The following is a 26,251-nucleotide window of genomic DNA, read 5'->3' as shown; positions in this document are numbered from 1 at the left end:
AGAATATTGCAAGCAATCCATTTAACTTTTTAAGATGTTTTAAAAATTGAATTACTATATCTTCACAGTTAGATTTAGTTAGGTTGAGTAGTTTGAAATCTCCAAAGTTGTGCTGTTTTATGAATTTTAAATCCAAAGGCAGTGTGAGAATTTGAAATTCTAAAAATATTCATTAATGTGAGCCTGGTTTAGGTTTGTTGAGCAAATGGTTATTATAAATGTCACCTCTGATAGGCAGCAGTCGAATTATAGGAATGTGAAATTAGACTGAGCCAATATGATTTACTGAGGCAAATTAAGTTCTACGTCTTGAAACAGTGTGTAAAAATCATTGGCTATGGTTCAGTATGTCCTAAGAGAAACTTCAAAGTCTTTTCATATTATCTGTGTATTTATGAAATATTTTCTATAGTTTGCACATGTAGCTTACAACTAGAAGAAATCATATTTGCTATTCAGGTAAGTTTCTAGAGTCTTCGTTTTATCTTAGATGAATGTACATGGTTGTATTCCTGCCAGCTATACTTTTTAACCCCCACAGAAAGTTAAAAAGAATTACCTAGATAAGGAGACCACAATCTATAGCGAGAGCAGTTTAACTCTGTTCAGGAAATATATGGTGTTTTTTATTTGGCTGAGGCAAAGAGAGGCTTTTTGAGAGTGTTAGGTTGCATTTTTGGGTCCACACATACCAATGTAGTCATTTTATTCAGTATTACCAAGTTGGTATAATTCATAAGAATTTGATCAGTGCACCTGATTTTTGAACATTGTATTTGCTTTCTAGTATCATTAAAATAAAAGTAGTACTTATTGGCACCACCTATTGGTTAGACATTTAATATGTGACCTTTTTGCTGACTTTTGGAATTTCCTAAATATTTTACCATGATCTCTCTTTAAAGTTTTTTTTCAACTAATTTTATTTATAGAAAAATAGTACAAAGAATTTGTAATTTCCCAAAGGTTAACATTTTACTACATTTCATTTGCATAATCTCCGTCCATTTATATATGTATGTGTGTGCATATAGTCATATAACTCAACATTAATGAATTTGATATAATCCTTAAGGATTATATCAGAGCCTTGATTGTATATGTTTGTGTGTGTATATATGTACATATACACTTATATATGCATGTATACACACATATGTACATATATACACATATACACATCTATACACTTTATACATATATACATTTCTTTTCCTGAACTGCCTGAGAACAAATTGCAGACATGATGCTTCTCTACCCCTGCTTACTTCAGAACATAGCAACAGAACCACAGTACAGTTATCTAAATCAGAATGTTAACATTGATCTAATACTAATATCTAATCTGCAAACCTTATTCAGATTTTGACAATTTTCTCCATGTCTTTTATAATAAAAGAAAATCATAGCCGGGTTTGGTGGCTCCCACCTGTAATCCCAGTACTTTGGGAGGCTGAGGTCCATGGATCACTTGAGGTCAGGAGTTCGAGACCAGCCTGACCAACATGGTGAAAACCCATCTCTACTAAAAATACAAAAATTAGCTGGGTGTGATGGCACGTGCCTGTAATTCCAGCTACTCAGGAGGCTGAGGCAGGAGAATCACTTGAGTCTGGGAAGCAAGAGGTTACAGTGAGCCAAGATTGTGCCACTGTACTCCAGCCTAGATGACAGAGCGAGACTCCATCTAAAAAAAAAAAAAAAAGAAAGAAAATCCAGGCTATTTTGTATGCAGTTGTCATATGTCTTGTTTCCTTCAATCTAAATCATGCTAGTGACAGCAAAGAAAAAATGTAGTTCAAAATATGTTACTACATTACACCGTAAGATTTTTTGTAAAGTTCATGCAGTATTTAAAAAAAAAAAACTAGATCCAAATGATGTTAATGGAAGTAGTGATTAGAGCTTAATTTCATTTTCTAAATGAGCTATGTATGGCTAATTTAGATATAATCACTAGCAATACTGTTTGCAAGATTTGCTGCATAGGAAAAATATGGAAGTATTTCAATAAATTAAAATAATCAGATATTAAACTGCAATCATAGATACTATTGTAGAGGAGGAAAAATATTTCCTCATGTATCCTAGGTTCATGGATTAGGCCCCCACAACAAAAGACAGAATAACAAAAGAAAAGTATACCAACATATTTAAGTTCTGTGTGACATGAGAGCCTTCATTAGGAAATGAACACCTGAAGAAACTTTTTTTTTTTTTTTTTTTTTTGAGACAGAGTCTTGCTTTTTCACCTAGGCTGGAGTGCAGTGGCGCGATCTCGGCTCACTGCAAGCTCCGCCTCCCGGGTTCACGCCATTCTCCTGCCTCAGCCTCTCCGAGTAGCTGGGACTACAGGCGCCCGCCACCACGCCCGGCTAATTTTTTTGTATTTTTAGTAGAGACGGGGTTTCACCGTGGTCTCGATCTCCTGACCTCGTGATCCGCCTGCCTCGGCCTCCCAAAGTGCTGGGATTACAAACGTGAGCCACCGCGCCCAGCCAGAAACAGTTTAATCTTAGTTTTTTTGTAGTAGGTCTGATGAAGAACAGGGAGTTGTAGAGAAATACTGGGGGTGAAAAAGGTATTGTCTAATGGCAATCAACTGGGAGAAACTTAGGAAGGCCTGTTTATTCAGATTCTTCTCTGCAACACTTTGTTTTCAGAGATAAGGATGTACTTTTCATCCAATATACAGAGGGCACCTCTTATGACCTGCTCAGGGGAGAATGACAGGGAAGGTCCGAGAGACCTTCCTGCACATGGTGTCTCTCAAAATAGTCAGTATGCCAAGGAACCATGTTTTAGGGTATTGTGTCCTGAACCCCATCACTATGCTCTATACACATTTTTTAAATGGTTTGCAGCCCATGGATTCCTTTGTATTGGTATTGTGGAAATAAAATACAAATAGCTAATAATAGTTACAGTAAAAACAAACAAAGCCTATTTAAAAAACCTAGACATAGTCCTCAGTATATACTATTGAAATGTTGATACACTAAATCAGAGTAAGAATGGAAACTTTAAAGTGAAAAATTCCCCTTAGTTAAAAAGGAAATGTTGAAATCCCTTTGAATGGTCTCATCACTCCTACCAAATGTGGAGAAGCCCCTCTCCAGCTTTCATTGCTGGTCAGCCAATTTCTTTTGTAGTTAAGACTCAATGAAAGTAAATAATTTCACATGTCTTTAATGCCTTTTCATTCGACAGTCTGTGACATTATGTATTGCTTCAATCTTATGTTCTCTATAACTCTTAGCCATGAGCTAACCACTTCTCTAGAGAAAACATCAAAGCCTTTCCCAAGACTTTGAAATTTAGAACTAGCAGATCTGCAAACCAGCAGTTACAATCACAAGATTATTTGTTCATGCTTATCATACATTTTACATATTAGAAGGTAGTCATCCCAATGGATAGGGTTACCCACTTCGAAGATCTCAGGAAGATGATCTTCAGACAGTGAGCCTATGGTCAGACCCTTTGAGTTATCCTCAGTGATGTCAAAATTATATTCTTTAAGACTTAGTTTAAAGAAGCAGTTAACAATAAGCATATTCACAAATTGAACAATACTGGCTAAAACTCAGAAACCAAGGTATGACTATTAAGAAATAAAAGTGTTTTCTTTCTTCCTGTCTTCCTTCCTCCCTTCCTCCCTTCCTTCTTTCTTTTTCTTTTTTCTTTTCTTTCTTTCTTTCTTTTCTTTCTTTCTTTCTTTCTTTCTTTCTTTCTTTCTTTCTTTCTTTCTTTCTCTTTTTTTCTTTCTTTCTCTCTTTCTCTCTCTCTTTCTTTTTCTCTTTCTCTTTCTTTCTTTTTTCTTTGCCTCGCTCTGTCACCAGGCTGGAGTGCAGTGGCACGATCTCGGCTCACTGCAACCTCTGCCTCCCGGGTTCAAGTGATTCCCCTGCCTCAGCCTCCTGAATAGCTGGAACTACACGCTCGGCTTATTTATTTATTTATTTATTTATTTATTGTATTTTAGTAGAGATGTGTTTTTACCATGTTGGCCAGGATAGTCTCGATCTCCTGACCTTGTGATCTGCCCACCTTGCCCGCCTGCCCGCCCGCCAGCCTGCCTGCCTGCCTTCCTCCCTCCCTTCCTTTCTCTTTCTTTCTCTTTCTTTCTTTCTTTCTTTCTTTTTCTTTTCTTTTCTTTTCTTTTCTTTCTTTCTTTCTCTGTCTTCTTTCTTTCTTTCTTTCTTTCTTTCTTTCTTTCTTTCTTTCTTTCTTTCTTTTTTCTCTTTCTCTCTGTCTCTTTTTTCTTTGTCTCGCTCTGTCGTCAGGCTGGAGTGCAGTGGCGCAATCTCGGCTCACTGCAACCTCCGCCTCCCGGGTTCTAATGATTCCCCTGCCTCAGCCTCCTGAATAGCTGAAACTACAGGCGGCGCGCCACCACGCTCGGCTTGCTTATTTATTTATTTATTTATTTATTTATTTATTTATTTATTTATTTATTTATTTATTTATTGTATTTTAGTAGAGATGGGGTTTTACCATGTTGGCCAGGATAGTCTCTATCTCCTGACCTCGTCATCTGCCCACCTTTCCCTCCTTCCTTCCTTCCTTCCTTCCTTCCTTCCTTCCTTCCTTCCTTCCCTCCCTCCCTCCCTCCCTCCCTCCTTCCTTCCTTCCTTCCTTCCTTCCCTCCTTCCTTCCTTCCTTCCTTCTTTCTTTCTTTCTCTTTCTTCTCTCTCTCTCTTTCTCTCTCTTTCTCTTTCTTTCTTTCTTTTTCTCTTTCTCTCTCTCTCTTTCTTTCTTTTTTCTTTGTCTCGCTCTGTCACCAGGCTGGAGTGCAGTGGCACGATCTCGACTCACTGCAACTTCAGCCTCCTGGATACAAGTGATTCCCCTGCCTCACCCTCCTGAATAGCTGGAACTACAGGCGGCGCACCACCACACAAGGCTTACTTATTTATTTATTTATTTATTTATTTATTTATTTATTTATTGTATTTTAGTAGAGATGGGGTTTTACCATGTTGGCCAGGATAGTCTCGATCTCCTGACCTCTTGATCTGCCAACCTTGCCCTCCCAAAGTCCTGGGATTACAGGCATGAGCCACTGTGCCCGGCCCTCTTTTTTCTTTCTTTTCATTTTAAATTGGCTTTGAAAGTACATCTAAAAGAGGAGATACATCCCAAATTTAAGCAGTGGCAATATTAATAGCGTAAGTATCTAGCTCTGCAAGTTGACAGTGTTAAAGGACAGCTGTAATTTGGGTACTTTGGTCCTACTGGGTAGAGGCTTTAAGTAACTAGACCCCTTTCATCATGTAATTAACACATTGTTAAGCAGGCCTCTGGTAATGTTCACAGCTCCCATTTTCCCATCTCCATCTTGATTTCTCCATCTAACCTGGCTCATTTGTACACACCAGTCTCTTCCTAATATTCTGGCTTTTGCTCCATTGACTCATTTTCCAATAGTATTGTCTCACTTGATACCTCACACTTTCTAGAAATTTGACTTTCTTTCTTTCCTCTGCTTCAGAGACTTTCAGAGCCTGTCTCTGACCTCCCAGTGTAAATACCTCATTTTAATCAGCCAGGATTTTACTGCTTCGTGTAGCTAGGATGTGTCTTTGAAAAGTTTTCACTGACTTTGAGTTGGACTCCAAATAGGATATATAGCTTCTAATGTATTTACTTAAAAATTCAATTATCTTATCTTATAGATATAACACATAACAGTCTAATGCACAAAGCAAAGCTTAGATGATTAATTTTGTAAATCAAGCACATAGGAAGGAATAGATGTAAAAGTTTGTGCTCTGATAAGATTGAGGCCCTACGTATTTCAGAAATGAACAGGTTTTACTGAAAGTGATTTTTGAAAAAATCTACTAATATCATCTATAGGAAGTTTTGCTAACACCTCATAATGTTAGTAATTTTGTAGTACAAGTTTAGAAATTCCACCAATTGTGTTTTACTCTTAGTCCCCACCTCCCAAACACATACAAAGTATGCAAGTACTGTCAAGAAATAGTGATTTGAGAGTTCACTACAGAATGGCAGTGTGAAGAGCTGCACCATCCTCCTCCAATAGAACAACCATTATTGATGAAAATCATATTTTCTTTTACATTTTAAATTAAATTATTTTTCTTATTTATTTTTAAAAATGAAATGGGGACTCACTATATTGGCCAGGTTGGTCTTGAACTGGCCTTGAGCAATCCTCCCATGTTGGCCTCCCAAAGGATTATAGGTGTGAGCCACTGTGCCTGGTCACAAATTGTATTTTAAAACAGGACTAATGTCTAGAAATCTTCCTAAGTGTAGGCAGCAAATAAAGAGTAACTGCCAACCCCTGATAAGAATCAAGAGAGCTGGTGAAACTTATGTCACATCTCATTTTCTCCTTCCTGCCTGCACCAGCTCAGCGTGATGAAAATTCCACTCCATATATATGTAGCCAAGAAGATGGGGTTTCCTCTCCCCTCAGCTTCCTGTCAAGGTATATGGTATCTCACCAGGAGAGGGTAGGCTACTAGCATTTCGCATTTCCCCTGGTCCCAGTTGTATAGCCTAAAAAAAGTAAACATGTAACCCACTCCATATTGTCTCTTCCACACCTATGATGCATGGGATCCCTGCGAAAAAACAACACCCACTAAAGATGAATTGTGATAAAATGATAACAGTTAGCAATCAATGAGGCAGAGTAAGCAAATGCAACAAATGAGAATTATGATCTTTTGGAATTTTAGGTAATAAACTATCAGGAAAAGAGGTAGTAAAAGCGATTTCAAATGAAAAAGAAAACATAAAAAAATGAAACGAGATTTTTAAACCCATATATCAAAAGAATATTGAGTATATACATTTCAGCATTACTCAAGGCACTGGTATACAGTTTTTGACAATGAAAAATCTTTGTTTTCTTTGTGTATAAATTCTAGTGGTTAAAGAGAAGTAAATAGAACTTCTAAAATTCTTTTAAAAATGTTATTAAAATAAATCAGTGGACTACTTAAATAGCAAACGAGCATAGTTGGAAAATGAATTAGTAAAATTATAACTTAAAATATTAGCCAGAATGCTACCCAAGGGGTAAATGCAATGGAATAACCTGAATAAACGTTTAAGAGCAGTAAAGGATTGAATGAAAAGACCAGCGTACATCTAGTAGGAATTCCAGAAGGAACAAATAAAGTACATGGGTAAGCTGCAATGTTTGAAAAGGCTGAGAATTTGTGGAGCTTTTGCAGAGGATAAAATGTGCAGATAAAAGAAGAAAATGTTATAAGTAGGATAAAGTTATATCCGGATAAATTAAATAACTTTTGCAGAGGATAAAATGCCCAGATAAAAGAAGCGAAAGTTATAAGCAGGATAAATAAAATTAAAGTCATATCTAGATAAATTATGGTGAAACTGCAGAACACCAAAGACAAAACCAGAAACCAGAGAGAAAATACTGATTACCTAAAAAGAAATAACAGTCTTAGCAGCAGTTACAGAGGTCAGAATATTATGGAATAATAAATATCTTAAAACTGCTGGGAGCAAATGGCCAACTTTGAATTCTTTACTTGCCAGACTGTTACAGTCATTGCTTGGTATCCGTGGGAAACTGGTTCCAGGACCTCTCAGGATACCAAAATTTGCAAATGCTGAAGTCCCTTACATAAAATAGCATATACTATTTACATATAACCTATGCACATCCTCTCATATACTTTAAATTATCTCTAGCTTATGTATAATACCTAATACAATGTAAATGGTATCTAAATGATTGTTATTACTGTACTGTTTTTTGTGGTTACTGTTGTTGTGTTATTTTTTATTATTTTATTTTTCCAAATATTTTTGATACCCAGCTGGTTGAATCTACAGATGCAGAGCCCCACAGAACAAAGGACCTGCCATATTTACAAGGGGGAATAAGATAAAATTTCAGATAAAGACTTGGAGATTTTACATTCACGTTCACTGAAACAACTAGTCAGAGTTCATCATCAGGAGTAAAGAACTGAACCCAGGCCGGGCATGGTGGCTCACGCCTGTAATCCCAGCAATTTGGGAGGCTGAGGCGGGCGGATCCCAAGGTCAGGAGATCGAGACCATACTGGCTAACACGGTGAAACCCCGTCTCTACTAAAAATATACAAAATTACCTGGGTGTGGTGGCACACGCCTGTAGTCCTAACTGCTAGGGAGGCTGAGGCAGGAGAATCACTTGAACCTGGGCGGTAGAGGTTGCAGTGAGCCAAGATCGCACCACTGCACTCCAGACTGGGCAACAGAATAACACTCTGTCTGAAAAAAAAAAAGAACTGAACCCAGAAGGAAAGAAATGTAAGAAGCAGGTGTGTACGAAGACAATAGTAAATGTCAGGATAAATCTATTTAAGCATTGACTGCAAACAGCAACAATTTAAAAATATATCATCATCAGAGTTTAAAAGATCCAAGTTCTCAGAATTGTTCCAGAAGAGAATAGAGCTATTGATTAAATTTAGTATTTAAGTCAATTACTTATGTTAAACATTTAAAGAATAGAAATAGTATGTATAATTTCCAGAACTATAGAGAGATAAGCGAATAAGAAAACTCAATCCATTTAGAGAGTAGAAATGAAAAAGAAGGGGAAAAAAAAAGAAGCAAATAAAAATCATGATATTTGAAAAACAAAATAAGATAGCAGTGTAACCTCTCCTCCTGACTAAGTTACGTGCTAAGTATCTTCTAAAGGATATTTCAGAATTTGTCACTTGTTCAGAGCGTTGACTTATTAGTATCTGAGGACAGCACTGTAATCTCCATGTCATTAGGAATTTCACCATCTTTGCATACGTCTAATTGTACATATTGTCTATTTGTATTTCTCAGTTATGTCTTTGTTAAGTCTCCCATGTTAGAGGATTGTTCTCAATATACAGACATATTTGCCTTTGAAACCTTTATAGAACCTAATTACAATATTTGGATTTGTCTGGTGGTAAGTGGGCACAACTATTAAAAGAAATATTTTATTTCTATATGACACTAAGGAGACTTTGGCCATATTTTGATGGAAGCTAATTTGTTGATACTCATGGTAGGGAGGAATGAGAACAGAAACAATGGTAGATACAATGATAGTAGTGGCAGTGGCAATTGTAGCAGTAGCAGCTGACATTTTTGAGCACTTTTTTTTTTTTTTTTTGAGACAGAGTCTTGCTCTGTCACCCAGGCTGGAGTGCAGTGGCGCGATCTCAGCTCACTGCAAGCTCCGCCTCCCGGGTTCATGCCATTCTCCTGCCTCAGCCTCCCAAGTAGCTGGGACTACAGGCACCCGCCAACACGCCCGGCTAATTTTTTGTATTTTTAGTAGAGACGGGGTTTCACCATGTTAGCCAGGATGGTCTTGATCTCCTGACCTCGTGATCCGCCCGCCTCGGCCTCCCAAAGTGCTGGGATTACAGGCTTGAGCCACCGCGCCCGGCTGAGCACTTCTTTGTGCTAAGCATTACCTAAAGTATTTTATGGAATTGGTACCATTATCTTTATTTTACAGTTGTGGAAACCAAAGCACAGAGAGGTTAACATTGAGGTAGTCACTTGCAAGCATATGATATGATTCTTAAACTGCACACTTAATAACAACATGTATTTATCCAATATATTTATCATAGTTTTCCATTTTTGCATTGCTGTACATTTGTAGCTACATGTTATTTGGTTTATTAGTGGCAAAATGGCTGATGTATTCTAAAATTTCAGCAGCTACTTATAAATCATGCTGTGCTTTCCATTTTTAATGTAAAATTGCAGAATTTCATGAATTTAAAAGGAGCCAACTTATAGAATAAATGAGCTTCAATTCTCATGAAATTAGAACTTCCAAGTAATCAGCCACATTTGGCTTAAAAGATACCAAGCCTTTCTTTCGTGTACTACTACTCTGTAAGCTGAACTTAATCATGAATCATATGTTGTTTTATGGCAGACTCCAGATTAATGACTATGCCTTTTGTTTAAAACTAAATGTTAAGTATTTATCCACTGGGCTTGAACATCTAGGCTGATGTGAAAGTTCACTTTAACGATTACGTCTCTTCCAAGAAAGGGAACATTTCTCCCATAGCAATTTCATTTTGGGCACTTATATTAAGGGCTAAAAAAAGTGACTTAACATATTATTTACATAAACAAAATTAGGTTAAATTTTATGAAATTAAATTACAAATTAAATTTTATGAAATTAGAATTTTATGAAATTTAAATTTTATGAAATCAAAATTTTATGAAATTAAAATTTTATGAAATTCAAATTTTATGAAATTCAAATTTAATCTAATTTTACAGGTTGTCATAAATTCCAATAAAAATTCCCTAAGCTTTCCAATTAATTCCATGATAATTTTTTCTTATTTTAATATTCCTATCATACCTATAATCCATTCTGTTTTATATTCTCTCTCTTTCTGTCTCTCTCTGTATAAGTTTCTTATTTTCATTGTTAGATTATCAGTTCCTTGGGAGTAGGAACACTGTTATATACATCCTTAAATCCCACTTTCCACCCTCCTCTCAAGCCATAAGTTACTGCTGCTCAGAGTGTGCATTTTGAACTGTGGCAGGAATAAGGTGAAATGTACAGATAAAATTTAAGAAGTTGTCCCAACCCCAGAGATAGCAGTTAAGGCCAGGAAAGTGAAGTAGGATGATAAGAAAGAAAACGGAAAGAAAAATACCATTCTCCAAACATACCCTGTGTCGTAACCCTGAAAAGACAGGGCTAATCTCAGGTAATTGGAATGTGTAAATATTTGTCTTTTTTGCCCCAGCTTTAATAAAGTATAATTGACAATTAAAAATTGTACATATTTGTGGCATACAATATGATGTTTTGATATATGTATACACTGCTAAATGATTAAATCAAGCTCATTAGCATATTACCCTCACATATTTTATAGCAGTGAGAACATTTTAAAATCCACTCTCTTAGTGATTTTTAAGTATACAGTATATTATTATTAACCACCTCACCATGCTATACAGTAGCTCTCTAGAACGTCTTCATCTTGTCCAACTGAAACTTCATCTCCTGTGACCAAAATCTCCTGGTTTACTCTCCCCAACCCCCATATCCCCCACCCTCTCCAATCCCGGGCAACCATCATTCCACTCTCTGCTTCTCTGAGTTCAACGTTTTTAGAAGGAATGTGTAAATATTTGCTGTGTCTCTCCTTTGTAGTGATGAGTAGTTTCTTAGTCTTCATTATGTTATTTCTTACTGTTCTGGCGGCTCGTTTATCCAGCCTGTTGGTTGTGGTCATGATAATTAAGGACCACTGTAAAAATAGGATCTGGAGTTTCCTTGATTGGAAAATAAATGGAATTGCAATGGCTCTTTGTGGGCTGGCCCCTGTGGACTCACTCTCAGAATTATGTTTTTTCTTTGTGCACCCACTCTTTGATGTTTCTTAGTCATATGTTGTGGTTTCTTTGTGGAAAGATTTGATGATTTGGGCAAAGCCAGATACACTGTGGTCACACGCTGTGTCCTGTTAACCTTTGTAATTCTTGATGTCTGTGAATTCTTCATTCTGGAGAAATTAGGGAACCTCCAAATGGCAATAACTGCCCTCCTCCTCAACCCCCATTATCATCACTTGGCCAGTCAAATGACATAATTACATTGAGGGCTTTAATCTATATTGCTCTAAACCTTCAGGTTGAAAACTACTATATCTATCAAACTTTTAGTATGCATCCAACTCTGAAATGCCTGCTTTTCCCTTTCCCCATACTGTTTTGTCTATTTGTCCTGTCATTTTCCCATTCCCTTCCCTTCTCCACTGACTGATTCCTCTCTGTCGACTGTCTCCTAAATGGGTCCTCTCTGTCCTTTTGCACTCTCTCCCCTCTGTGGCCCTTGCTCTCTAGAGAACACTGATGTATTTTTGTTTATTATTACTCCCCCTCCATCTGTCTTTTTCTAAAACATTTTTTCTCCTTTTCCTATCTTCTTTAATTTTCTTCAGGATTCACCTCTCTGACCCAATGGTTTTCTTTTATCCTTGTGTTATCCTCTGTAAAGTACAGTATTCAGCTTATGGGTTTTTTTGTTTGTTTGATTTGTTTTTGTTTTTTTTTAAGTCGCTGCTGGTTAAATGAATGCTGGCTCCTATAGGGCAAAACAAGAATCTTGATCAGTTTTCCTCTCTCCAACTTCTATTGTGAATAGCATGATCTCTTTGTTTTTTCATTACTCTTGAGTCCTTTTCTCTTCTTCCTTTATGTATACCACATGATGTTGCTAGTGTCTCTGATCAGATCATTCATTGAGAAGCCCCAGTAAAATGATCTTCACTTGCAAAAATTACAGGATCTTAAGAATTTTGTTAAATTCATCTTATTCTGTACTGGAAAGCATTGCTTATATAGTACGTCAGGATTTGAACTGTTTTCCCCAGCAGGAAGAACTGTTATTATGTACTAGATCTGGCAAACACTGGTATTCTACAAATACCATATCCTGGTGATGCTAATGATGATGGCAATGATGTGGGTGAGTATTTTGAAGGCAAAAGGACAGAAGTGGGAGGAGAACAGAGACACCCATGATTAGGTGGGGGTAGAGTGTGAGTCAGGAAGAAATAGCTGCTGGGACAGATGGATCATAACACATGTTCGTTTGTCTTCATTCTTCTGCCTCTAGGTTTTAAAAGGTTCTACTAGTATCACATAAAGTGTCCAAAAGCTTCATTGATGATAGTTGTCTCCATCAAATCATCCAGATGGCTTATTCTCCCCTTCTTCATTTCCCGTGGCCATGCAAAGACAGACACTCTCCATTTTATTGTCATCAGTCACCTAACTCAGAGTGAATGGGATGGGGCTGGAGAGGGAGATAAGGAATAGTTAGGTTAAACTGGGATGCAGATTTGAAGTTCTGAGGATGTGCCAGACTTAATGTAATTCTTGCCACAGCTCTTGGAGACATTCTGTTGGTGCACAAACTGGGAAGTGTGAGGACATGGTCATGTCGTCATGTCCCTGTCCTCCATTTCTTTGTTTATTGCCCCTCATCTAGCTCTGATTTGGGCCTCAGGAGAGGCTCCAGTTTCTCTCTGAGCCTAAAGCCTTTTCTTTTTTCTTTCCTTCTTTTTTTATTTTCTGTTTACAAATTTTCCTGATATTTTAACTGCTCTATTGAACAACAAGCAAACCAACCAAAAAAACGCTACTTTCTTTATTATTGTTTGTTTGCTCTATTAATGAAAAAGAGTAAAAGGGAAGATCTTCCTCTAGACATGTGACAAATAAACTTTGCATTTTTTTTCATCACAGCATGATGTCATTCTCACACCTTTGTTCTTGTACAGCATTATAATACTGTAAGTCATTTTTGGGAATTATAACTTGCACATGATCTGTGCATCATTGAGAGAAATGTGGTGATAAGTAATAATGTAGATAGAGGATCTAAATCTAATGATGTACATTTATCATCTTCTTGACTCCACTAAGCAAATTCATCTTTTTTGTTGTTGTTGTTATGGAGTTTCGCTCTGTTACCCAGGCTGCAGTGCAGTGGCGCGATCTTGGCTCACTGCAAGCTCCACCTCCCAGGCTCATGCCATTCTCCTGCCTCAGCCTCCAGAGTAGCTGGGACTACAGGCACCTGACACCACGACGGGCTAATTTTTTGTGTGTTTTTTTGGTAGAGGCGGGGTTTCACCACGTTAGCCAGGATGGTCTTGATCTCCTGACCTCATGATCTGCCCGCCTTGGCCTCCCAAAGTGCTGGTATTACAGGTGTGAGCCACCGCACCCGGCCAGCACATTTATCTTTAAATTGACTTCAGGTTAATGATGACTGAATGTTTTCAAAAATAAGTCACCTTTGACTGGTTTCATTTTCTGTCACTAATATAGTAAATATAGATGGGAGATATTTTTGTCCTTCTTATTTTAAAACATAGAGGCCAGGCGCGGTGGCTCACGCCTATAATCCCAGCAGTTTGGGAGGCTGAGGCGGGCAGATCACAAGGTCGAGATCGAGACCATCCTGGCCAACTTGGTGAAATCCCACCTCTACTAAAAACACAAAAATTAGCTGGGCATGGTGGTGCATGCCTGTAGTCCCAGCTACTCAGGAGGCTGAGGCAGGAGTAATCGCTTGAACCTGGGAGGCGGAGGTTGCAGTGAGCCAAGATCGTGCCACTGTACTCCAGCCTGGGGACACAGCGTGACTCTGTCTCAAAAAACAAACAAACAAACAAACAAACATGGGGGAAAGGATGGGAGGCAGGTGAGGGATAAAAGACTTACAAATTGGGTTCAGGGTATACTGCTCAGGTGGTGGGTGCACCAAAATCTCACAAATCACCACTAGAGAACTTACTCATGTAACCAAATACCACCTATTCCCCAATAACCCATGGAAATAAAAAATTTAAAAATATAATAATTTGGCTATCTTAAAAATTGAAACATAGGAAGATAAACAAAGAAGGAATGAAAAAGCTGAAAGAGAAGTGCTATCTTTGGAGTATGCATACAGACATATTCACAATGATATGACATTAAATATTTTTGTACTTCTTGCCTGGAAATTGAGAAAATAATATATGATAAAAAGTGTTTTGCATCTTCTTTATATCCCGCTATGGTAATGTCATTATAATTGGGGTAAAAATAATAATTTTTTCTGCTTACTGACTAAATTCTCTTTTGTTTGTCAAAGTGTCCCATATCCTGCTAAATTCTCCTCACTAGAAAATCATGTCACCGGCCAGGTGCCGTGGCTCACACCTGTAATCCCAGCACTTTGGGAGGCCGAGATGGGTGGATCACGAGGTCAGGAGATCGAGACCATCCTGGCTAACACGGTGAAACCCCGCCTCTACTAAAAATACAAAAAAATTAGCCGGGCGTAGTGGTGGGCGCCTGTAGTCCCAGCTACTCGGGAGGCTGAGGCAGGAGAACGGTGTGCACCCTGGAGGCAGAGCTTGCAGTGAGCCGAGATTGCGCCACTGCACTCCAGCCTGGGCAACAGAGCGAGACTCCGTCTCAAAAAAAAAAAAAAAGAAAATCATGTCATCATAAGTTTCTACGGTATATATTATTAATATAATCCTGGTTTCATTATAATTGGCTTTATTACTTATGTTTCAAGAAATATCAATATCCTTAAAATCCTTAAATTAATATGTCTTCAGATTTGTGTTTATGCTTTTGATATTTGATAAGCAACTATTCATAGGCCTTATAGAGTTTCGTTTTTTGTTTTTTTTTAAACCTCCCATTTTGATGTCAGTATTTTTTAGGGCCAGGTGACCTTCATCTATTTCTGGAATAAGTGTTGGTGCAGGAACGTGCTCCACCAGACTGGGGTTAGAGGAGAGATTAGGGGGTTGGAAGCCAGCCTGCCTCTTGGAGTTCTGCTCATTTTCTCCACTTGCTATGAACCTCCTTATGAATGGGAAACTCAGATGTTGAAGTTGGAAAAGTGTTATTCAGATATGATTCATATAGATTCTGTCAATTTTGTCAGAATATTAACCCTTAGTTTAAAACCACGATATTCTAAATTTGGGCTTGTTGCAACACATCAGTCTCTCTTTATTTCTATTCTGTTTTTAACTCAGGTATCTCTCATTTGTTTTAGGTTTAGCAGTTTCCTTACAGCTATTGCACGGAGACATTGAACAAATCAGAAGAGAATATTCATCAGTATTTTCTCATGGAGTATCCATAACAAGGAAGCTGGGATTTTCAAATATTATTATGCCTGGTAGGTGACTTGGGATGTACCAACATGATGAAATATGGGTATACTCTCTGTTTTTGATGTTTGAGAAATTTTTCAAATTGCCAGCTTTGAAGCATTCACATGGGCCATGCTAAAGAATGAAATGAGGTATGTGAGTAAGTAAGCACATTTTTTTCTAAAATATCCTTTTCAATTTAATTTTTAAATTTTTCCTTTTATATAAACTTTCTTGTCAGTGATTTGAAGCTCAAAAATGTCTTTACATTCTGATTATCCTAAAGTGATTAACTTGTGGGGGCCATGGCTACATTTCATTATGACCACGAGAAGAAGGAAAACTGAGATACCGTCCAGAAAATATCGTACTCCTTGCTGGAAAATGTTGGTGAAGATGCTTAGAGGATATCCTAAGTTTTGATAAAAACGTATTGAACACTAGTTAGCCATATGTAAATAAGCGGCCGTATGCAAATATTATATGTACTTCTATACCTTTTCTAGATCTGTTTGTGTGTATGATTTAGATCTATATTAGTGCCCCCCAAATTCCCCAAAAGTAGAAAAGATGTGGGTTAAGAAGGTTTACAGTGTGAAATGAATGCCAAATTCATTGAAACTGATGGATTTGGGAGTGGGTCAGTCGTAATCTCTCCATGAAAATAAATTTTTAAAAGCACACCCCTTTATGTGCTTATGGAAATTTAGGGTTTTCTGAGTGTGTTCATCTACAACTTATGAATTGGATAAGAATAGTACATTTGCTGATGAGGAAGGATGTATATTTAGCAAAAATTGATTTAGTCAGCAGGCATTGATTGAGCATCAATCAAAACTTTGTGCCAGGAGCCAAAAGTTAAAAGATGAGTTCATTCATTCTACAAATAAATATTTAGCACTTTCTATGTACAAAGGCATTCTTCCAGATACTGGGGCTATAATACTGAACACAACAGAAAAAACTCATAGGACTTACTTTGTAATAAGGAAAATTATAATAAATATGTAAGTAAAACATGTATGTTCAAAGATGATGAATGCTCAGGTGAAAACCAGTGTAGGTAATGGACTAGGGAATGTCTTAGATGGTAGTGGGTGGAGAGGTGGAGATTTGAGGTAAGTAAGAAATTTAGCTGAGAAGGCAGTAGAGTAGAGACCTAAAAGACATGAGGAAGCCGTGCAGATAAGAGGATTCCAGGCAGAGCAATAATAAGGGGAGTGGTCCTGCAGTCATAGAATCGTGGCTTGTTTGAGGAACTGCAAGAAGGCTAACTTGGTCAAAATACAGTACTGAGGATGGGAGTGGAGATTTGAAGAGGGAAGTCATGTGGACCTTGTAGGTCACACTTAGTACTTTGGGTCTTATTCAGAATGAGGAAGGAAACAGCTAGAGGTTTCGAACAGAGGTGTGACACTGCTTTACATTGCCACAGAGCACTGTGGTTGCTGTAAAGAGATTATACCTGGAGGGAATATGGGAGGGCAGCAGAGAAACAGGGAGACCGGTTTGGAGGCTGTTTGAGCTAATCCAGGTAAGTGGTGATCATGGTGTTGAGCAAGGTGTTAGCAGTGGAGATGGCGAGAGTAAGACCTCTTCATGCTTTGAGGGGGATTACAGTCCACAGGCAGAGACACGCTGTAACCGGAAAGGAGCTGGAGAACGCAGCATGGAGAGCACAGAGAAGTTGTAGAATCTTATTGAAGGAGTCTCGTTAAAATTTCCTGGGGAGGTAACACCTGAGCAGGGTCTTCAATGCTAATGATTCTAGGCCCACATCCCCCAAGTCTTTCTTCTCCACTGCACTAATAGCAAGTACCTGCTTTAATAGTGAAAGACTGTGTAGTCATAGCCAACATGGCTGTACCTCTGATGTGTCTTTTGTTTGTTTGTTTGTTTGTTTGTGTTTTCTTTTTTAGAGATGGGGTCTCACTCTGTTGTCCAGGTTGGTGTGCAGTGGCACAGTCATTGTTCACTGCAGTCTCAAACTCCTGGGCTCAAGTGATCCTCCCACCTCAGCCTCCTGAGTAGCTAGGACTACAAGCATGTACCACCACACCTGGCTAATTAAAAGAAAAAAATTGTAAAGATGGGATCTCCCTATGTTGCCCAGGCTGGTCTCTAATCCCTGGGCTCAAGTTATCCTCCTGCTTTGGCCTCCCAAAATGCTTGGGTGATAGGCTTGAGCCACAGTGCCTGGCCTACCTCCAATGTTAAAAGGAAATTTCTGGCCTGTTGCAGTGGCTCACGCCTGTAATCCCAACACTTTGGGAGGCTGAGGCAGGTAGATCACCTGAGGTCAGGAGTTCAAGACCAGCCTGGCCAACATGGTGAAACCCTGTCTCTCCTAAAAATACAAAAAATTACCCAGGTGTGGTGGTGTGTGACTGTAATTCCAGCTACTCAGGAGGCTGAGGCAAGAGAATCACTTGAACCCAGGAGGCAGAGGTTGCAGTGAGCCAAGATCCTGCCACTACACTCCAGCCTGGGCAACAAGAACAAAACTCCATCAAAAAAAAAAAGGAAATTTCTATGCTCTAAAAATTTTAATTTCTAAAATTCTGTGAAAGTCATAATTTTATGAGAGAATAGCCTTTTAAAAACTTTTGAAGTTTAAAAGCAAAAAAAAAAAAAGTCTAATTGTTATTTAGTAATGAACCACTAGAGTTCTAGAAATTTCACGCTGTCCCTAGGAACACAGGGCTATGACCAGCTGGGGTTATCTTCAACAAGCCTTTCTTCTGTCTATACCTATCTGTTTCTTTGTGTGTGTCTGGACCTCTTATTTTCTTTCTCTTTTCCTTTCTGTCTTGATCTTAATCTTTCTTTTTCTTCTTATCTTTCCTCCCTTCTCCATCTTCTTTCCTTCTCCTCCTCCTCTTCCTCCCCCTCTTCTGCTTCCTCCCTCCTCAGAAAAGGACTAAGCTACGCAGGTTATTGTGACTTAGTTTAAAATTTTTTTGACATATCCTCTTGTTTTTACAAATCAAGAAATGAGTTTTTTTAAGTCATGAATTTTATTATAAAAGGACCTCACTTATGTTTGATCTTTCATAGAAACAAAGAGCTTCTGCCCTTTTGTCTACAGATAGAAGATGACAAATAGCATACTAAGTAGTAGTATTTCTGGGTGCTCCATACCCCACCCTCCACAACCAAGAAAAGGGAAAAACAATAGAAAGACCAAATAAAATAGCCTAAATTGTTGATAGTATTTGTTTCAAATGAGATCTTCTAAACCACTGTTTAAATCCCATGTGTAAGTGCAAGCAAAGGAAGTTGTATCTGACAAGGCACCTGGCATAGCTATGAGACCCAATAATGAGATTGCTATGAATAAAGACCTAAAATGACCAGTATCGCCCATTGCACCATTTTGTAATTGCTCGACTGAAATTCCTTCGTGCAAGGAAGGCTGAGAGAACATCCTGTGAGTTTTCCTCAGATGACCTGACCTAGCTTAGGGACCCAGTCGGCCTGAGCATCTCATGGTACTGTTGTCGAAAATGACTGTTTATAGAACTGTTTACTTGGTGGCATGCTATTCTGTGGCCCTTGCAACTGTTCATTATTTCCTTCAGTTGCTATAAATAACTGGAATTTCCTCTTCAACAACAACAAAAAAAATTCATCCCACTGGGAAGCAAATTGATGGGCAAATCTAATATATTAAAAAAAAAAACATTTTAGAGCAGAATGCAGCCAGCTGCTGGAAGAATTCCTCAGCTTGGTCTCTGGGCAGTATCATGGAGAAATTGAAAAATATAAAGCAAGATGACACTTCACTGGCTGATTAATTGTCCAGGATCTGCTGTGCTCACGCAGCTTTTGTGTGGCTTTAATAATGGACATGAACTTCTGTGGAATAAGGCTCGCTTCTGTCCCTTTCCGGTACCACCTTGTAATGTGAAGTCTACACTGTCCAGGAAAATTGTTCTTCCAGACATGTGTCTGTAGTGCAGGGGAGTACAAAAGAGGTTTTTTAAAAGCACTTCCTTCTCTTTCTTTTTTCCCTTTCTTCCTCTACCTCTGGCTTTTTAATCTTCCATAATAGAAAAGGGAGAGATGTATGTATTTCCTTAAACAACTGAAAGCAACTGTAAAACTCAGTGGAATTTTTTACACTAGGAAACATGCAATCATTGTTTTGTTTTCCTTTGTTACTTTCAGACTTGTCAATTCATTCTCACCAGTGGCTCTAATGAAAACTTGAGCTGAATTCTTCCATGAGAAAGTGTATGTGAAAAATATTTCTGATCCCAATGTTACACTGACAGTCTGCAAGCATAATTTTTTTTTCATTGTCTAGATGTGTCCTTCAGAGTTAATTTGCATCTTTAGTGTTCTGATAGGGGTCAAAACAGGTGAGGCACATGATTATACCAACAGGACCAAGTTTATGCACAGTCACTGCCTCTCTGCAGAATGAATTATCTGTGATCCTGACAAGGACAAGAACATACAAAAAACTCTTTTCGATCACAGACTGTAATCAATGCCAGACTCTTTTTGAAATGGGAAAAACATAGGCACAGAAATTCTCCACTTGTCTCACTGTTGTACAGACAGGTCCCCTGGTGTGAGGAGGTACCTGCCCATATGCTTCTGAGTCATCATGAAGTCCTCTGGACTCTTCCTTAGTTAAGGGTCTGTCACGCAGCACTTTATTTCTTAGAGTGTTAGACTTCCAACTGAGAAAAAGCATTTTCTCTGAAGCTCTGTCACTGCTACCTCCAAGCCAAATAACCCTGATTGAAGGAGTTCCATGGTCTGGGCTATGAGAGGGAGGGAGAGCAGCAAATTATTTATATCAGTGCTTTCCAATAGGAACATCATTTGAGCCACAAAGGTAATTTTAAATGTTTTGGTAGCCACTTTAAAAAAGTGAGAATAAAAGGGATGAAATTAGTTTTAACCATATATGTTACTTAACTTAAAACATCCAAAATATTAGCATTTTAATAGGAGATCCATATGAAAAACTACTGATGAGTTACTTTACACTCTGTTTTCAACCTCAGTCTTTGAAAGCTGGCAAGTATCGTACATGTACAGCATGTCTCTTTTCAGCGAGTCACATTTTAAGGGCTCCATTGCCACATGTGACAGTGGTCACCCTGTTGGACAGCCCAACTCTAAATATGTTAACAGACCCTAGGCAAAGCAGGGCCTGGCCTGTTGCTAAGTATCAGGAAGGTCTAAGTTTCCATTCATCAGACATTCTGGAGCAAAGCTGCTGATGTGTCAGGAATGTCATGGAACATCTGACTGTCTTCCCTGGTCCCCAAATGTCCATTTTTTACTCTGCAATTCTTTCCAGGCAAAATTTTCTTTGCCTCCATCATGATTTCACTATTTAAGCTTTCATGCCTGTACCCTATTTCCTTAGAGACTTGTTCCCACATATCAGTTGGTTAAACTGTCATTCTTTGTTAGGGAACCCATCATTTATACATTTCAGTGCATTCACTTTTAGTAGGTCTTTGAAGCTCTTAACCCTAAAAAGTTTTTTTTTCTTTTTTCTTTTTTTTTAAACAGGGTCTCCCTCTGTTACCCAGGCTGGAATGTAGTAGTACAATCACGGCTCACTATAGTCTCAGCCTTCTGGGCTCAAGTGATCCTCCTGCCTCAGCCTCTTGAATAACTGGGACCACAGCAGGTGTGCCACCACACCCAGCTAATTTTTTATTATTTGGAGAAATTAGATCTCCCTATGTTGCCCAGGCTGGTCTTGAACACTCCTGGGCTCAAGTGATTCTCCTGCCTCAGCTTCCTAAAGTACTGCAATTACAGGCATGAGCCACCATGCCCATCCCCTAAAAAGATTTAAGTGAAAACATTGGAGTGATAGGGTTGAGATTTGGGGATCAGTTTTAATAGTAATTTGAGGATTTATTTGTTTATTTTATAAGTATTATTCAAATCAGTCCTCCTTTTTCTTTATCCAGTCTGTCATTGATGGGCATTTGGATTGGTTCCAAGTCTTTGCTATTATAAATAGTGCTGCAGTAAACAAATGTGTACATGTGTCTTCATAGTTCAAATAAGTCAAATTTCTATTTGGTCAAAGTTGACTAAATAATGATTTACAGACTGGAGTTAGAGGAATGTTATAGAGATGTTTGTCTTATGTTTAAGAAAGTAAGCAATTTCGAAGGATATGAACAGACACTTCTCAAAAGAAGACAGTTATGCGGCCAAGAAACATATGAAAAAAAGCTCATCGTCACTGGTCATTAGAGAAATGCAAATCAAAACCACAATGAGATACATCTCATACCAGTTAGAATGGCGATTATTAGTAAGTCAGGAAACAACAGATGCTGGTGAGGGTGTGGAGAAATAGGAACGCTTTTACACTGTTGGTGGGAGTGTAAATTAGTTCAACCATTGTGGAACACAGTGTGGTGATTCTTGAAGGATCTAGAACTAGAAATACCATTTGACCTAGCAAACCCATTACTGGGTATATACCCAAAGGATTATAAATCTTTCTACTATAAAGACACATGCACACATTTGTTTATTGCAGCACTATTTATAACAGCAAAGACTGGGAACCAACCCAAATGCCCATCAATGATAGATTGCATAAAGAAAATGTGACACATATACACCATGGAATACTATGCAGCCATAAAAAAGAATGAGTTCATGTCCTTTGCAGGGACATGGATGAAGCTGGAAGCCACCATTCCCAGCAGACTAACACAGGAACACCACATGTTCTGACTCCTAAGTGGGAGTTGAACAATGAGAACACATGGACACAGGGAGGGGAACATCACACACCAAGGCCTGTGGGCGGTGGGGGGTAAGGGGAGGGAGAGCATTAGGACAAATACCTAATGCATGCAGGGCTTAAAACCTAGATGATGGGTTGATAGGCACAGCAAACCACCATGGCCCATGTATACCTATGTATCAAACCTGCGTGTTCTGTACTTGCATCCCAGAACTTAAAGCAAAATACAAACAAAAATATAAAAAATAAATAAAAGTCACTTTGAGAAAAAAAGAAGTAAGCAATTTCATTATTTTTATTATTATTATTATTATTATTATTTTGAGATGGAGTCTCACTCTGTTGCCCAGGCTGGAGTGCAGTGGCACGATCTCGGCTCACTGCAAGCTCCGCCTTCCAGGTTCACGCCATTCTCCTGCCTCAGCTTCCTGAGTAGCTGGGACTACAGGCGCTCACCACCATGCCTGGCTAATTTTTTGTATTTTTAGTAGAGACGGAGTTTTACGGTGTTAGCCAAGATGGTCTCCATCTCCTGACCTTGTGATCTGCCTGTCGCGGCCTCCCAAAGTGCTGGGATTACAGGCGTAAGCCACCACACCTGGCCAATATAAATATTCCTTACTATGTACTGATAGAGAAATACACATCAACAGATGGAATTGAAACAGCAGTAAGCTTGCTTTTGGAGAAAGTAGATGTGCTCTAGTAAGATTTGATCTTCCTTAAAAATATATCCTAAATCTGCCTGGGCATGATGGCACACGCCTGTAATCCCAGCACTTTGGGACAGTTTTGCACAGAGGCAAGAGCCCATTGTGGGTGTTGTATCATGTGCCCTTGCTTGCTTAATTATCATAAGCAAAACATAAAAAGCTACCTCCCAAAAGAGTTCAGTATCTCATAATACTCTTTTTAAAACAAAGCAAAACAAAAATAAGAATGACAGGCAGAAAATAGAGAAAACCTGATGGGTTTTACTCAAGTGTATCTTGTGTGAGAAATTGGAAATACAATATTAGTTAATTTTTCAGCCTATCCATACGTTTGCCCTGTCTGTGCTCTGCTTCAGTCTCCAGTTACCTGTGAGTCCTGCTCCCATCCCTTCCTTCTCCTTGAAGGTGTCATGAAGTGACAGAAGCTTGGATATGGAAGACATGTTGTATTAGTTTCCTGTAGGTGCTATAACAAGGTGGCTTCAAACGGCATACATTTATTATGTTACAGTTCTGGAGGTCAGAGGATGAGCTAGTCTCACTGAACTAAAATCAAGGTGTGATCAGGGCTGCGTTTCTTCTGATGCCTCCAGGGGAGAATCTACTTCCTTGCCTTTTCCAGCTTGTGGAAGCTGCCTGCACTCCTTGGCTCATGACCCAAGTCATTCCAGCCTCTGTGTTCCTCATCATATCCCCTTCTCTAATTCTGACCCTTCCCCCTCCCTTTTTCAAGGACCCTGTGATTATATTGGACCCACCCTGATAATCCAAGAAAATCTCCCTATCTCAAGATCATTAATTTAATCACATCTGCAAGGTAGCATACTCATAGGTTCCAGGGATTGGGACCTAGGCATCTTTGGGGAGGGGGTATTAATCTGCTTATCACACACATGAGGGGCATCCCAGCCCACCCATGTGTCTAGTGCATGCATTCCTCTTCATGGTTCCTAGTGGTGGTTTTCTGGCTCGTACTTGAATATTTGTATTGGCCGAGAACACATCATCACATTGTCTCTCAAAATGACTTATGTTGGACCAGTTTCCCTTTCTGCTTGGAACCTCAACATTTTAAAATTCAGTTAATTCTATTGTCTACCTCTTCCTTCCTGTGATGGGTTCTGAGTCCTTTCTTCATATTGTTTATGGTTTGGATGACACCATTTGTGTCTATCTCTGTCTTGTAAAGATGGTCCCTAGAACTGTAATCAGTATTTCAAAACTGGTCTGACAAATGCAAAGCAACACAGGACTACTACCTTCCTTGCTCAAGTCACTTCTCCTGACAAAGGCTGAATTGCAGTAGCTTATTTGATGGCCATTCTTACTGCATGGAATTACAGGTTTTCATAGGTAATGTGGGGTCACTGATAATACCTAGGGCACCATTCTTGATCCCTACACTTTAATTTCCTCATCTGCAAAATGAAAATGATAGTGCCTTTTTTATAAAGTTGATATGATAATTTAATGAGATGTTCTACTTGTAGCATTTTGCAAAGTACCCAGCACATAGTAGGTACTCAATAAAGCGTACTGCTGCTGCTGTTGCTACTAGGACTGTTGCCACTGTCATCTTCATTAACAACATCATCAGCAATAATCTAAGTTCACCTAAGTCATTTACACATTTTCTTTTTTAAAAAAACTAAAGGACAGGAAGTTTTATTTGGTTCCATAACTCTTGACAAATATCCTGTGTGTGTGTGTGTGTGTGTGTGTGTACGCAATACACACACACACACACACACACATATATATATATATATATAAAATAGATAAAGCCGCTGGGACTGTACAGTGGTTTACATGCTATGGTGATCATGCACTGTATGCCTTTATTCAAGGCATTCATAAGACAGAAACAAGGATTACAGTTTTCAACTACTGATGGAAACTCTTACCCATTTAGGTCAAGCTGTTAATGGATCCATTTGACTGCGGTCACTGGTTTGTTCCCAATTTTGTGACCTTATCTTTATCTTGTCTACAGTGGTATTCTGAAAGGCCTTCATATGTGTAAAGGCTCCCTAGCCAGCAGGCCTGCTAAAGAGAAAGAAAGTGTGGTGCACATCAAATTTTCAGAGTAATAAATTTGAGAGGTACGAGGTGTTAATAAACATAGTCAGGGAAATAGCTTTTCACACAGGTGCTATGACTCCATTTCATACTGACTGGATGATTTCTCTCTTAATTACCCAAGATGCTTTCTGAACACCATTTGGACTCATGAGTTTTCTCCAGAGTCAACCTCAAGTGTATTGATTTTAATTAGCACTTGTTTCAACTTGATCCTTCTGCATATTTTGGCAAAATGTGGCACCTTGCAGAATTGGAACATAAGCAAGCTGTAAAATTCCTGGGGAGAGGCACGTGGACAATGTCATCCAGGAGAAGTGTTCTTCTTGTCGTGTATTCTCTTTTCAAAGAAATCTGGTTTTAGTCTAAAAGATTTGCAAAAGATAATGGGGTTACAGGGATAGTGACAGTTAAAGAACAGAAAATTAAAGCATACGTATAAGGGGTTTGATTTTGTGAACGTGTTATTTTCAGGAGGTTCTTTTGTAAGGCATAGCAACAGCATAATATAACAAAGCAGTGTTGTCTCTCTTACCACCTCTCATGTCCCCACCTTTACCCTATTCTCATTTTAATAACAAAAATCTGAGACCCAGAGGTTTCTAATACCCTGTATAGACTGATGTCACACACCATAGCAGTAGCAAAGACTAGAACCTGTATCTCCTTATTCTGATTGTCCTGTGAACCTACTGCCTTTAGTGTATTTGAATTCAGAATCCTTTTTGTAAAGAAGAGATGGGAGAATCCAGCTATGTTATGAGCTAAACAGGCCTTGGGGACTGGCCTGAGAAGCTAATGCCCTTTGGAACCTTACTCCTTTGTCAAACACCGTAGCCTACTCAGGGTGCTCATCTTCTCATGAGGCCTTCTCTTATTACCCTGTTGAAAATTTTAACTCTCCCTCCATCCCCATTCAATACTCTGTATCCTCCTTCTCACTTTTATCCACAGTGCCTATTATCGCTCAGCATACTATATATTTTACTTATTTA

The 26,251-nt window shown here is 38.6% G+C and overlaps 1 protein-coding gene across 3 annotated transcripts in view; it reads left to right on the top strand.

Moving 5' to 3' along the window:
• Positions 1–26,251, top strand: part of DOCK4 (dedicator of cytokinesis 4) — a 470,104-nt gene that overhangs the window by 267,058 nt on the left and 176,795 nt on the right. For all 3 annotated transcript variants that reach the window (XM_030826426.1, XM_030826424.1, XM_030826425.1), the window contains exon 13: positions 15,620–15,745. In XM_030826426.1, coding sequence (XP_030682286.1) covers positions 15,620–15,745 — 126 coding nt within the window. The remainder of the gene's footprint in view (positions 1–15,619; positions 15,746–26,251) is intronic.

Source organism: Nomascus leucogenys, chromosome 13 (assembly GCF_006542625.1).
Source record: "Nomascus leucogenys isolate Asia chromosome 13, Asia_NLE_v1, whole genome shotgun sequence".
In the NCBI taxonomy this organism is placed as follows: Eukaryota; Metazoa; Chordata; class Mammalia; order Primates; family Hylobatidae; genus Nomascus; species Nomascus leucogenys.
Note: the sequence above shows the minus strand (reverse complement) of the source record. Positions and strands in the feature narration are given on the sequence as shown.